Here is a 13,936-nt window from a genome sequence, read left to right on the forward strand (position 1 = left end):
ACCGTGTGAGCAACTGATTCCACCAGCTAGGAGAAAGCAAGGAAACCTCTTAACTATGCGGAGGTTATGGCAAGTGTTGTTTGCTGCCACGTATGAATATTTAGTGTCTTAAATGTGTCCAGAAGTGCCTGGATTAACCAGCTGCGTGTACCTCCAATTATAGCTGCAAACTGGTCCATCCATATCTCCTCTAAATACTGACCAACGCACGAGCATTGCTTTGCTTGCATTTCTTTTGTGTTAGCTGCCTCTAGCTGTAAGCTAACTAGTAATGGTGCAGTCGCTGGGGGCGAAGGCTAGGTAGCACTGTCTCTCACCTGCTGGCCTTGACTCTGTTCAGTGTCATCTGATCCTTTTCACAAGTGGTTCCCACAGGGTTATGTTACATGAGGTACATGAAAAACAGTGGTATAAGCCATGGGGCTGATAATACTTCAAGACATTGAAATACAATGCATTGCACAGTACTAGCAAATTATTTTATCTGAAAAAATTGTCTACTATGAATTTTTCTCATTTCTGTCTCCAGCTTGCCCTTAAGTCATAATTTTCCTGTCTTGTAACATTGTACTGCTCTAAAAAAACTGTGTACGTTGATTATACAAGGTGGAAAAAGCACTGAGACATATCGTTGAAAAAAGTTGATATTCACAAAAGTGTTTTTCCTTTTAAACACTTCAAGAACATTTCATACATACCCAAAAAGTAAGTTCAGCTTGAGATAGCTCAGGCTTCCAGTTTAGGCTATTTTTTAAAGACATTGGGTCTATGAGATCGTATTATTTCATAAATTACTTCTCAAATTCTCTCAAAGTGCTCAAAGTAAATTCCATCCCACTGCCCAGTTTTAGCCAAATGATGATAAAGTACGAATTTCAAGAATATAAAGTCCTGAGGCTTTTCCTGAGAGTCAGGAATGGATAGAAGAGGGTTATTGAAATTGTTGGCTGTCCCAAGGGACGGTTTTCCTTGCATTTGGCTTGTTGGATGACCAGTTGCCATTGATGTAGCATGGAACCAGCCACAGCGCATAGCTATTTCTATAATCTATTTTCACCTATTTATGAAGGACATGGGAAAGAAAGCTCTGTGCAGGAAAGTTTTGGGGAAGAGTCGAAGGAAAAGAAGAACTTAAGGTTTTGCAGTGAAAGATCACAGAAAATACGCTGAAAGACTGGGTTGAAGAAGAGGGGGAGACACAAATTTGTGCCTGCAAACCAACTTTGCTAGTTTGACTGTTTATAGAACATCCTTCTAAACACTTTGCCACTAAAAGCAAAAATATTTTTTTAATGTTTCAAAGAATGTGATCACATTTAATACCAAGTGCACATGCGATTATTAAATGAATTGGCACAGGTGAAATAGAGACCTATTTTACTGATTATAAAAATTTACCTTCTTCAGCTAGTTTACGAAGCCTAGATGAGATGCGGTAGTCATCTCCCCGCTGCCAAAGCTTGAAGTGGAAGCAGAGAGACAGTCTCATCAAATTATTCACACCTGAAAAAGTTTTCCTGAATAATATCAGGCTAAAACTGTCAAACAAACCTGCTAGAACTCTGGTGTCTTACTGTTTAATGACCATTTCTACAGTCATTTGGCTTGTGTATAAAATATTGAAGAAGGTTAAAAGAAATAGTCTGTCACTGAAATCCTAGTTCCTTATGAGCTATTGACAATTCCGATGTTATTGCTTTGTAATCATGCTACAGTTTTACCCACTGAGGTGCTAAAGATAGTGAAGATGAGGTACTGCTCTGCCGATTTCATGATTCTTTTGTTATCAAGTATTTCTGTAAACTCTTTGAGTTAAATAGTCTTCAGATCTTCTATCAATATTTTTATTTTTGCAGTATAAATCTTTTTGGTACCAGCTTTTGTAACTGCGCCTTTTAAACAAAGCTGCTATAAACAGTCATTTACAGGTTCTGTTTCTGAGACAGCTTTAAAAAAATGTGTCGTATATATTTGCTCTTGCTCTAAATGTTAAATATCATTGCACATAACGATGTGAACAGATGGTGTGCTGCATAAGCTGTTTATCATTTTACACATTTATCACTTTACACTAGTGAAGTGTACATGTGTTTGATTAATATTAACTTTTGATTTATTTGGAGGTCTCTATTTCTTGACTGCATTAGGGGATATATTCTAATCCATACTGGCTTCCAACCTTAAAATGTAATTCCAGTAAGGATAGAGTAGATGCATCCTGTAGTTCTTAATTGCATGAACTTTTTCGCTGTGGAAAAGAATTACCTGGTTGAGGTTTTAGTACTGGAAGGAATTCGGAAGTAAATGGATAACTCTGCTAAAATGTTTTAGACGGATTAAATTTAGATGCCGTTGGTCCAGCTAAATAAATACCATATCTTAGAATTAAATACCAGATGCTACGAAGGTGTAAAATAATCCAAAACAGCAATAGTGCTATTCAAATCGATATTCTTTTATATCCTCCACCTACAGAATGAGAGAACTTCATATTTGCCTGCTCAACAGGTCTGGATGTTCAGCACGTGTTACATCTACGTCATTGTATACGAAAACTAAAAAAGCGTCTCAAAAAGCATCTCAAGGTTATAGACATAGCACACGAACCATACTTGGAGACTTCTGACTGCAGCATTGTATTAAAAATATGGTTTACCGAGATGTTATTTCATCATAATGCATTTTGTCTCAGCTAAAGCCTGAAAAAAAGGCAAGATTTTCCTTTGATACAGTGGATGGAAAAACGATTTCAAGTTGGAATGGGTCTGCTTGTGCTTGTTGTTCTGCTAAACGGCAATAATATTTTATGAGAGATTTTGCTCTAAACTGTAAATTCTTTAGAGTGTGAGATGCCCAGCCTGTCAGAATAAATAGAGGAGGCTAAAAACACTTACTTTGGAAATGACTGTTCATTTTGGAAGGCACTGAGTGATCTCGGTGAAATATAACTGAGTCAGTTGAGTTTTGGATAGAGATCAAATTCCCAGCATGTATTCTGGCAGCACCTCTTCTTCACTGATTGCATTCCTCAATATCTTTTATGTTCAAATAGCACATGCAGCACTTCAGTCTTATTTGCTGCTATCGTTCAGATTTCAGATAACTTTCAGTGACTTCTTATAGATCGAATGAATAAATAAATTACTTTTATCTGTGCTTATTTAGAGTTTTTATGCCTATGCTTTCTTCTATGTCTATTAATTAATATTATGGAAAGACGTGTACAGCAAAAATGATGATGTAGCACTAGGAATTACCCAGAGAGTATACATTTTAAAGTTTAATGTTGCAGTGCAGTTTAAAGTTTAAGTGGCATGACCATGATAGCTGTTCGGGGCTTCATACTGTTCACTCCTCTTTTTCCGTGAAGACTCTTTCGGACTGCTGTGGCCCTGTTGCCTTTGCTTCCAGGACATCAGATGAGATGCTGGGAAATAAGGAGAGTGCATATAATAAAAGAATGTCTTTTGAATGTGAGAATTTACTTCAGGAGCGAAAATCTTTGTTCCTGGATGATCTGAAAAGAAAAGCTTCTTAATAGCTCATTGGTCATGTTAGAGAGCGTAAAATGCATATAAACATTTGTGGATAATGCAGTCAGGAAAATATTTTTAGTGTATGAAACGCAGAGTTGTAGCACACTAATTGTTGGAAATAAAATATGTAAAGGGAGAGATTTGGTTGAACTCTAACTTTTTTTAAAATGGTAATTATAAAGAAATTAGTTGCATATTTCATGAAGAGCTAGCTTTGTTTTCCTGTTATCATGTCAGCTATATGCTGTTTCTTAAATATGTATTATTATTAAAAGACAGTAATTAGAAATTCTGTATCTTCCTGTTCACTTTCTCTTTTTAAAACAGAAATAACAGAAGTTTTCTGCATTTTGATCTAAAAGACTATTTTCTTTCTTTGCAGGTTAATAATGAGAATGTAGTGAAAGTTGGCCACAGGCAGGTGGTGAACATGATTCGACAAGGGGGCAATCACCTAGTTCTTAAGGTTGTCACAGTAACCAGGAATCTTGATCCAGATGACACAGCTAGAAAGAAAGGTACATTTTTCTCTTTTCCTAATGGAGTCCTTTTGGTCTTGCTCCACAGAAAAGAGTACGGACGCAAAATTACTGTTTTATAAATTCTGATGTATAGGTTTCACTTTTAAAATTTGAAATACCCTTCTCATTTAATTTAGATTAATTTAATTCTGTTGATTTATGCATTAATATGTGACAAAAAGGGTAATATTCTCTTGTCATGCTTGCCATGAAATTTCATCTTTATGGATCTTTATACGTTTATATGTTTGAAGATCATGTAGTAAAATTTCTTGCAGCAGTGAGAGAGAAAAAGCACAAAGAACAGATTATCTTTTATTAATTAATTCCAAACGTACTTGAGATGAGGTTAGTTTGACTCCTCTTGAAATCATTGAGAACTTACGATTTTGCAAAACACGTATTTAGAAAGGACCTCTGCAAGAATAAGAAAAGTAAGCAATATGTTTAGACTGAAGTTCTGTTAGGAAAAAAAGTACATTTTAATGGGAAAATTCCTCTAGATGAATTAAAAGGAGAGGGGTTGTTCCAGCCAGGGAAAATCCCTCCTCCTCCTGTAAGTAACAAACATGCACAGCTTCTTTTTCTGCCACTTGGCTGCGCTAGCAGCTGCGAAAGCAGCTACTCCAAGAGAGGTTAGTATAGCATCATGTGCCACCAAGACCTCGGGAAAGCATTGTCTGGGTACAAACAGCAAAAGGGTTTTTTCCGTTTAAAAGCCTTGGGTTTTTTTTTTAAATTGACTTTAATGGAGATTATGGGTTAACCTATATCATAAGATTGGGCTACTCCCTTAAAAATTTCAGTGTGTTTCCCACCCATCTACCCAAAAAACCACCACCAAAATTCACCAAAAAAAAAAAAAAAAAGGGAAAAAAAAGGATTTTGCACTATTTCCTTCACCTTAGATACCCCTGAGTTTTCTCAGGTAAAAGCTACTCTGGGAAGTCATTAGGCCTTCATAATTACCATTAAGCAGAAAAGATTGCTGCTGCTAACTAGCGTTCAATACAGCAGCATCAGATTTTTGAAAATTCCTGGTCCTCCCATCAGTTTCTTGAATTGTCACTCGCAGCCGCCTGCCTCTTCAACACAAGAGCGGGCTAGAAGCTGGCACCCGAGGGCTCCCTCTTTGTCCATGAGTAGAACTTTCTGTCTACACTGTGAGCGTTCTTGACATCTACTGCTTTTTTTTAAAAGAAAATAAAGCACCTTGGGGGGGAAAAAAGGCTATATTAAAGTAAATAATGAACAAACATGGTCCTGCATTATTTTTAGCTTGATGGAATTACTATTCACACATTTTAAACAAACCTTTCACCTCTGCCTCTTGGGATGTGTCATATTGGCCTGAAATAGAAGTGCTGTTGTACACAACCCAAAGGGAAGTTGCTTCTATAAAAACAAACCCGGTTCTTTGTCATCTTTCCAGAGCCTTCTATTGATAATGTGTCATTTGCCAAAAACATTCGCTTTTGAATCTTGTCCCTTTTTGATGCGAGTTGGTAGCCTTTCTTGTTACCTGGCAATTGCCGTTGTACCTTAGGAATTGTGTGGAAGGTTTTTCTTGCCATCGGTCTCCTTTATGGTGAGGCCAGTGTCAGATACCCAACCTCATTTAACGATCCAGTATTTTGTGCAGTTTCCCTCACAGATTTGTTGTCACTTCTCTTGTTGGGTAAGGGCAGACCTCAGACTGGAATTAATACACGCGGTACTTACGCAGCCTCGTATCTGGCGCTGAACCTGAGCTATATTTTTGCTTTCTTGTGACATACTGTCATTCAAGCCTCTGTAAGAAGATGATGGAGCTTAACAGGGAGAGGATGACGCTGACGTAGTGGATATAGGTGATATGGGAAGAACGTTGTCTACTTCTTTCCTCCATCACTCTTTCTTGGTCTCAAACTGCTTTGCCGCCTCTTGTCAAAATGGTGTAGCCTGGTGTATAGTATTGACCAAAACACTTAAGAGTCCTTAATTTTTCCTGGTGTCCCAGAGCCATTTCTGTTTACGGGAAGTCTCCAACTTTCCTACCGACATTGGCATAATCTTTTCTGATGTTATGCCCCTTTCTGACCAGCAGAAACATTGGTTATCAGAATACTAAAACACATGCTGGATTTTAGGTTTTGCGCTAGATGACTGCCTCGATATTTTAAGATCTTATTTATTCTGAGGATCACCTGTTTTCCCTAGTCTCACCGTAACTATTAAGATAAATTTGAATTTCCTTTCTTGTATTTCTCAGATGTAACGGTTTCTGCAAAGATGAAATTAATCTGGCAGAGATTGGCTGGGCTCCAGGAGGTTTTTAGCTATGTACATTTCTTAGGAGGAGGGGCACAACTGCTGTGAGGCACTTTCTCTAGAAAGTCTTTTTCCTACTGAAAACTAGAAGTGCACAGTTATTTAGCTTTAAATGTTTCTATGTATCCTGTTATATAAACGCTTGCTGATGTGTCAAACAACCTACGCTAAAAGTAGAAACGGTATAGAAATTCAGTACATGAAAAGCATCTCAGGGCTTTTTCCTCCGCATGTATGTATTTAATATTCCCTTATTTAATGTAGCATATTCTTTTAAATACATGTTGTGTATGTGAATATAATGTTTGAGAGATGTGTATTTACTTACACTGTATATCCTTCTGTTTAATGCAAAGCCCCACCACCTCCTAAGCGAGCTCCAACCACTGCACTGACTTTGCGGTCTAAGTCAATGACCTCAGAGCTTGAAGAGCTTGGTAAGAAAGTGTTTTTTGACAAGCATGCTGGCATAATAGAAATGTAAAAAAAAATATATATATATGTATATACGTTAAATTGACTAAAAGGAACTCCACTGTGTACAGTATATAGAACAGAAAAGGTTTTAAGAATGCTGCATCTTTGGAGAGTTCAAATATGCATGATTCGCATGAATAATTTTTGTTTAAACTTGTGCCTTTACTGCTACGCAAGAGAATGTTGATACATTTTACGCATCATCAAAGTTTGGCACATCTACTAAAAAGTAATGCCGTATCATATTTTGTTAGCTTTGCTTTCTAAATTTCCAGTTCATCTAATATTGTTTTATTTTAAATTTCTGTGGCCTCTCATTAGTGGATAAAGGTAAGCTGCCAGAAGCTGTTGTTAAAAAGCTGACAGTGTTAAAGCAGCTTCAACTTCAACTTGTTTTCATTAGACTCTGATCTGAAAAAGTGCATATTATGATATCACTTTGACTTCTGTGCATGATATAAACTTAATTCTTCTCATTATTGGTAATAAAAAAAATTTGAGCATTCAGTCTTTTATTTGCTAATTTTAAGAAACGTGATTGTAGATTCCTTTGCTTGATTATCCACATTCTAGATATGCATAATTCTTTGGGAATTTTGATTTATTTTATAGAAGTGAGGAAGGTAATAGTTCTTTTCTTCCTGGTTTTAATCTGTTAGGTCATTAAAAAGTAGAATTTCTGCAGCTAGACTAAAAAATGTGTTATGAGTGGACCGTATACACAAAGAGAAAAGCCCAGTGCATATTTATATATGGCTATTACACTAGAACAGTGTGTATAGCAAGTGATAATTGGGTATAAAAACAAACCATGTCCCTCATTGCAGACTAATAGAGTCTATCATACAATAATACCATTCTTCCATGTAACCCTACATTGATTTAAATACTTGCATTTTGTAATCATTTTTATTTCTGGCATGGACTCCTATGAAGGCCAGCTGGAAGGAATCAAAGCCTTGTGGCCACTTTTTTTTCCCTGGAAGTCAGTGTTTTCCGGGGCAGATGGATCCCATCCATCCTTTAGTGAGTCAAGTCACAGAGCTTCAGTGAGAGTTCTGACCAACAAAGGAGTGCTGAAATGGTTGCTGTCTTCTCTATGGTATAACAACCAAATGAAGACCAAAATGAAACAGTCTGATTATTTAGCTCTAACAGATCTCAGAAAATTTGATTTTTCTGTGCCAGGAGGTTTAGGAGCCTGACTAAAGGTTTCAACAGTTTGTGAATGCTCCGTAAGTTTTCTTCCAGGATTATAATGTAAAATGCTATTTCTGGAGCCACTTTTTTGGGTTTGGGTGTTTCGATTTGTTTTCCTTTCATGGAGTGCTAAGGGGGTGTAAAACTTCGCTGGCTTATCAACAAACTTTCCCAAGGGGACAGAAATACTTAGGCACCATTTTTCCCCTTCATTATCCCCTTCTGCCAATCACTTTCAAACAGAGGATATTCTTCTATTTCTCTTACTTTTCAATCTTACATAGTAGATACTGTTCTTAAAGCGGAGAGAAGCAGCACTCTTTTGTAGGGGAAAATAGCTTATTAATAGTAAAGTCACTTCTGCAATGAAGACCATCATGTTTTAGCTTTCTCACCCCCGTGTTCAGGTTATAGTACTTGATCTGCTATTTGTTCTCATCGGCTGGCAGAAACCACTGCAACTCTTGTGACTAGCAGCCATGGGAAACACTTGAATCTTTAAGCACGCTTCCCATCCATATCTTTATCCAGATGGGGCAAATATTGCAGTGGCAAGACTTCACTATTCTGAAGAATAGTCCTGAAGCACGTTCCAGAAGTGTATGTCCCCTAATAAAGCTGTAGTAATACTAGAGCATGGCAGAAATTTGTCTTCTTCCTAAACAAGACTGTAAATACCAGTTCCGTGATACTCTGAACATTTGCCACCCTAGCAAACAATATGACTACTGTTATAAATAACATCTGTGGTCTACCTATTTTAATATGTCCTGTAAAAGGGCTATTATCAGAAGGAACAAGAATTCTTAAATTGCACAACAACTGAACAAGCTTCCAAAGAGAAAATGTTCTCACTATCATCAGTTAAAAGTTGTCTTCTGACATAAAACACGGATTGTATGTGTGTATTTATATATAATTTATATATCTTTACATGTATATGTGTATATATTGGACATCTGTATGAACTATGAGAACACCCACATTTTTATATCCATTAAACTACCTAATGAATAAGCATTTGTTTCGTAACATATATGTGCAAACTAAATAGGAAGTATGTATAGATGAACGCTGTGGATGTTCTCATCAATATATATGTGTAATCTTTTTTCTGAACTGAAGAAGCTCATGGTCTCAATAATGTCTCGTGGCAAAGAATTCCACAGGCTAATTATGTGCTGTGTACAAATGTATTTCCTTTTTATTGGTTTTAAATGTGATGCCTTTAATTTTATTGAATGTCCCTTGTTATGTAATAGAAGAAAAAGATAAATAGAAATGCCCCATTTGTTTTCCCTTAGAGTATGTATTTTTGTAATTTCTCCTAGCTAAGCTAAACAACATAATTTTTAAAAAACATTTATACATCTTGCAGTCTTTACAGTCACTTCCTTTGCCTGGCTCTGAACTCTACTTACAGTTTTATTGACATGTTTTTAGCTACTCTGTTCTCCATGAGACTGAGCAGACCATCTCAGTTGTTCTCTTTCAAATGAGTTAATCCAAAATGCGGCAGATAACGTGTGCTAATGATTCCTTTCCACTTCAACCTGCAAAGACTTGAAAATGCCCTATTATCATAGTTTGAAAGCCCTGGTATCAATAAGTTGCCCCAACTACTGTTTTTAAAAAATAATTTAGGAAAAAAAAATTGTACATGTATCCCTACTACCTGCAGGGGAGCAATTTCTTATAGTTAAGGTATAAACCCTGATAAACTCTGCTTTTGCCAAGCTGTTTATCTACTGTGGTTTGATAGATACATGCATAGTAGAGGCTAGCAGGGAGAGACTAACTTCTTAGATGGAAGAAAAATGTTTATGCTCAAAATGACAGACAAGGATTTAGCATATAAAAATTACCTTCAGAATTGATTCACAGTTCATTCCCTTTCTATTTCCAAGCTTCAGTACGGAAGAAGAAGGGTAAGGGGAAGCATTTTGTCTCTTGTTTAACCTGTTTCTCACCTTTCCATAGTGAAGGATAATAACATAACGTAAATGTTGGCATATGGTCCAGTTTATTTTATGGTGTCAAATGTACATTAATTATTGTATATGTTTTTTAGTTATTTAGTTAATAAATTGCAAACACACTAAGAACTCAAACAGAAGACTACATTTGAAAATATTCCCCACATTTCTTCCTTTTGTCTCCTTTCCTTCACCTTGCCTTTTTTTCCTTCTTTGTATCCAACTCTTTTCCAAACCCTTCCATACCATCTCCTCACAGTTACTGTGCTAACTGGCAGCCACAGAGAATATGTGGCCAGTACCATATCCTCAGTGTAGTCCTACGTTAGTGATTTCGCTTGTCGTCTTAAATGGCCAAACGTTACTCCCATAACCACACTGTCTCTGTCTCAGGAAATAGGGGTCTTGCACACAACACTTGAACTGTTGACCTGGAGAAATGCTGCTCTGCACAATTTTAAGTTTTCAATATAACATCTTCCACGCTGTCCCGTATGCATGGAGTGCCCTCCCTGAACTGATTCATAAGGCCGCTACCTTCTCCTTGAAATCTCTCCTAAAGACCCACTTCCCCTGTGATCCCTGTTAAGCACTCGTCTAAGCAATGATGGCTAGGCAGAGGGGCAGGTAGAAATAGTGGTGCTATTTTAATAGTTTTCATAAATGTAACTGTATCTATATGTATACAAAGTTTGTTTGTGTTTAGCTGTATTTTTCCATACTCCTGTACGTCATTTTGCTTTCTTAGATTGTAAGCTCTCCTGAGCAGGGACTGTGTCATTTACACGTTTTCATGGCGTCTAGCCCAAGGAAGAGTCTCAAACCTCCCTGAGCCCCTGGGTGATAGCTGGTAAAACAGTCTACGGCCTGCTCTTCGACGAAGTTCAGTGTCACGGAAGGGAAAGCTAGGCTGTAGGCAGTGTCTTCTCTCAACAGTGAAGCTTTTGCTTTTTAACGTTAAACAGGACAAAATCAGGTTATTTTCCACTCTTTATTTTTCTGCTCTTTTCTGACCTCCTTTCAGGTCGCTAACAGAGGTTCCAGCTAGTGATATTTTCCCTTCTCCATTCAGAGAATATGACAGAATAAACCCCATTGCTACTGGTATTTTTCTGAAAAATACGTTTTGGCAGCATATAAAAAATCTTTACATTGTTACTGTAGAGTCTTCTGTCAACCAAAAATTCAGTTTTCTGGGTCATAGGTGAGGGAGGCATTAAGAGGCAAAGAATGGCGTTTGTGGTTCTGTTTGACTGGTTTTCTTGGTTGTCTTTTGAGAGGGGTTCTGGTTCACTGGGAGGATAGGAGAAGGGAAGGACATAGGCTGTATTTTTGGTATTCAGGATAGAAGATACGACGTTTGTGTCTGAAGAGATGGGTAATAAAATCTTTAGGTTCTCAGCAGTGTGGCATGGGCGATATTATCATTTTACTGCAGTTACATAGCACGAATTACTAAAGGGTAAACTGTACTTCATCTATGCCACTGACTTTCTGCTTACAGTAGTTGCCTGACTCAGAGATACAGCATCCGACTTCAAAATGGATTGGAGGGGATGTGTTTTCAATAGTAAAACTACTTTCTGGATTTTGTGGGGTATCGGGGAGGGGGAAGACGCCTTCTTTTGTGACTTGTAGGTTTTCAAGAATTGTCGAATGACTACATTATGGCAACATGTAAACTAACAGCTGTAGTAGCAATTTTTTGGAGGCAGTACGTAAAATACAGTTCTAGGTAATGTGTAGTTAGCCCATTACTACTGAAGAATAACCAAAATATTCATGCAGCAAATTAAAATGAAGATTTGAAAATACTCTAAAAACAAAACATTAAAAGAAAATTTATGAAACTCCCAATGCATTTGTTTTGGTCATAATTTTCATCATCACTACAGAAAACAGGTATCATTAGAGTTTCAAAATTAATATTTTAAAATAATAAATTTAACTCTGTTCATAAAAAGTTTGTGGCTCATGAAAAGCTTGTTTTCAGAGGATTTTTCCTTCAGTTTTTGTTTTGACTTGTTTATCGATAACTTCTTGTGGATGGAGAATTTTAAAATGATATGATATTTAAGGAACACATCCATAAACTAAGATCTGTAAATGTCTAGATACGTGATTTAAAAGTTTCATGCTCCTAAGCTTTTTTTCTGCCAGGAAACGGGTTTGATTTAGTGAGTAATTTGGCATTTTCAGTGAAAGCTAAAGTGGACAGTGTTTCATTTTAAAAACCTAATATAAAAATCCTCTAAGAGAAAGTACAAAATTAGAATAGAGCAGGCTAAATTTTCATAATGAAATGGGAATGACAAGAGAAATAATTCTTCTGCATTAATAAATATTACTTTGACAGTGTCACACGAGTGTCAGCTGTGAGCTAGGGGAGTGGTTTGTTTGTTCTTAGATCTGATATGGTAATCAATATAAACTAATCCCTCGATACGTGTTGATGCTGATCTTTGGGTTTTGATGTGGGCCACAGTACCAAATACAAGTGTAGGATTTTCCTCCTTTGAACAGTTTAGATGCTAGTACCACCTCTCAGATACAGAATAACTGTGATATCATCAACACAGAATATTGTTACCTGGCATCAAGTCTTAGAGGCATTTGAATAGAAAAATATCAGTTGATGGCATTCAAAAGAAATATTATTAGCTCTGTCTGCAATAAGCATTCACACTTCATCCCATTCTTGTTGTCCATTGTTTCAAAGGTGGCACATTCTAATGGCATCTGAAACAATGAAATTGCAGAGCAAATATATATAAATGAATGCCAAACAGCGGATTACCTTACAGTGTTATGTTATGTTTGAAGAAACGAGTCACAAAGACGTCTGGGTTCAAAATTAATTTGTTTATTTCGCTGTGGAGGAGTTATGATGGAGATTTGTCTGCAGGAGACAATGGAAATACCATCAAAGCAGCTTTTACAGCACTCACAACGTCGACTCCTTTGATAGTTTCCAGCATCTGCAGTGCTTCTATGTAGGAAGAAGGTTTTCTGATCTTCACCAGACACTGTATTTTAGAAGATGAGAGCAAAAGGCATCGGGCTTAATGAAGAATTCTTGAAGGGTATCCTTGTAAGTAATTGATTTGCATTACATATTTGAAATTCTAATGAGATAGCGAGATAATAATGAGAGAAGGGTTGTCATCTGGTTGTCATTTTTCACAAGCATAAAGCAGTGACTCTGGGTGGAATTTGTGAAGTATATGTGTGAAAATATGGGCCCCATTTTTTGTTGATGTAGCAAGGTTACAGGTTTTATGACTTGTAGTCTAACTTGTGGGGAGTCCACAGCAGTGTAAGAAGGTATAGGATTAGGACCATGCCTACGACATACGTGCTTTTAAAACACTTTATAAGAGAGAAGTTCTGAAAGTTGGCATGTTTCAAGGAGAGCAATGCCAACCCTGTGTTTACCACTGAAAAAAAATATGGCACCTAGCTGGCAATGTGCTGATTAGCAACTTTTGGCACAGAATCTTAAATTAACAGGTAACGCTCAGTACTGAACACTTCTTCAAACCAGGGTTTATGTTGCTTGAGGTGGGCAGCTTTAACTGACGTTTTGAAAACACTGGGAATCCTGAGCAGAGGTCAGTTGAGTCTCTGTGTGGGTGTTCTCCTCATTTACACTAGTTTTATTTTGAATTTGTCAGCTTATTCTTGAGTATGTAGCGCCCTTTCGTGATACTTGTTTTTCTTTACTACAGGACAGTAATTGAAAAGGTTTTCAAAACCTTTCTGCATCAGCCAAACAAGACAATGGTATAAAAGAAGTTGGAAAAGGAATTGTAAGTGTTAAAGAAAACGTGGGGTTTGTAGCATTTCAAAACAGACGAATTGAATACGTTGGCCTATGTGAGTGTCACTTGCTATACTCAGATATTATTCATTGAAT

The 13,936-nt window shown here is 36.9% G+C and overlaps 1 protein-coding gene across 8 annotated transcripts in view; it reads left to right on the forward strand.

The window, feature by feature from the left end:
- Window positions 1-13,936, forward strand: part of SHANK2 (SH3 and multiple ankyrin repeat domains 2) — a 368,375-nt gene that overhangs the window by 321,152 nt on the left and 33,287 nt on the right. For 5 of the 8 annotated variants that reach the window (XM_076343775.1, XM_076343769.1, XM_076343770.1 and 2 more), the window contains 3 exons: window positions 3,919-4,054; window positions 6,724-6,804; window positions 9,952-9,972. In XM_076343775.1, coding sequence (XP_076199890.1) covers window positions 3,919-4,054; window positions 6,724-6,804; window positions 9,952-9,972 — 238 coding nt within the window. The remainder of the gene's footprint in view (window positions 1-3,918; window positions 4,055-6,723; window positions 6,805-9,951; window positions 9,973-13,936) is intronic. The other 3 variants (XM_076343771.1, XM_076343774.1, XM_076343772.1) reach the window with 2 other exon arrangements.

Source organism: Aptenodytes patagonicus, chromosome 7, assembly GCF_965638725.1.
Source record: "Aptenodytes patagonicus chromosome 7, bAptPat1.pri.cur, whole genome shotgun sequence".
Taxonomy (NCBI): Eukaryota; Metazoa; Chordata; class Aves; order Sphenisciformes; family Spheniscidae; genus Aptenodytes; species Aptenodytes patagonicus.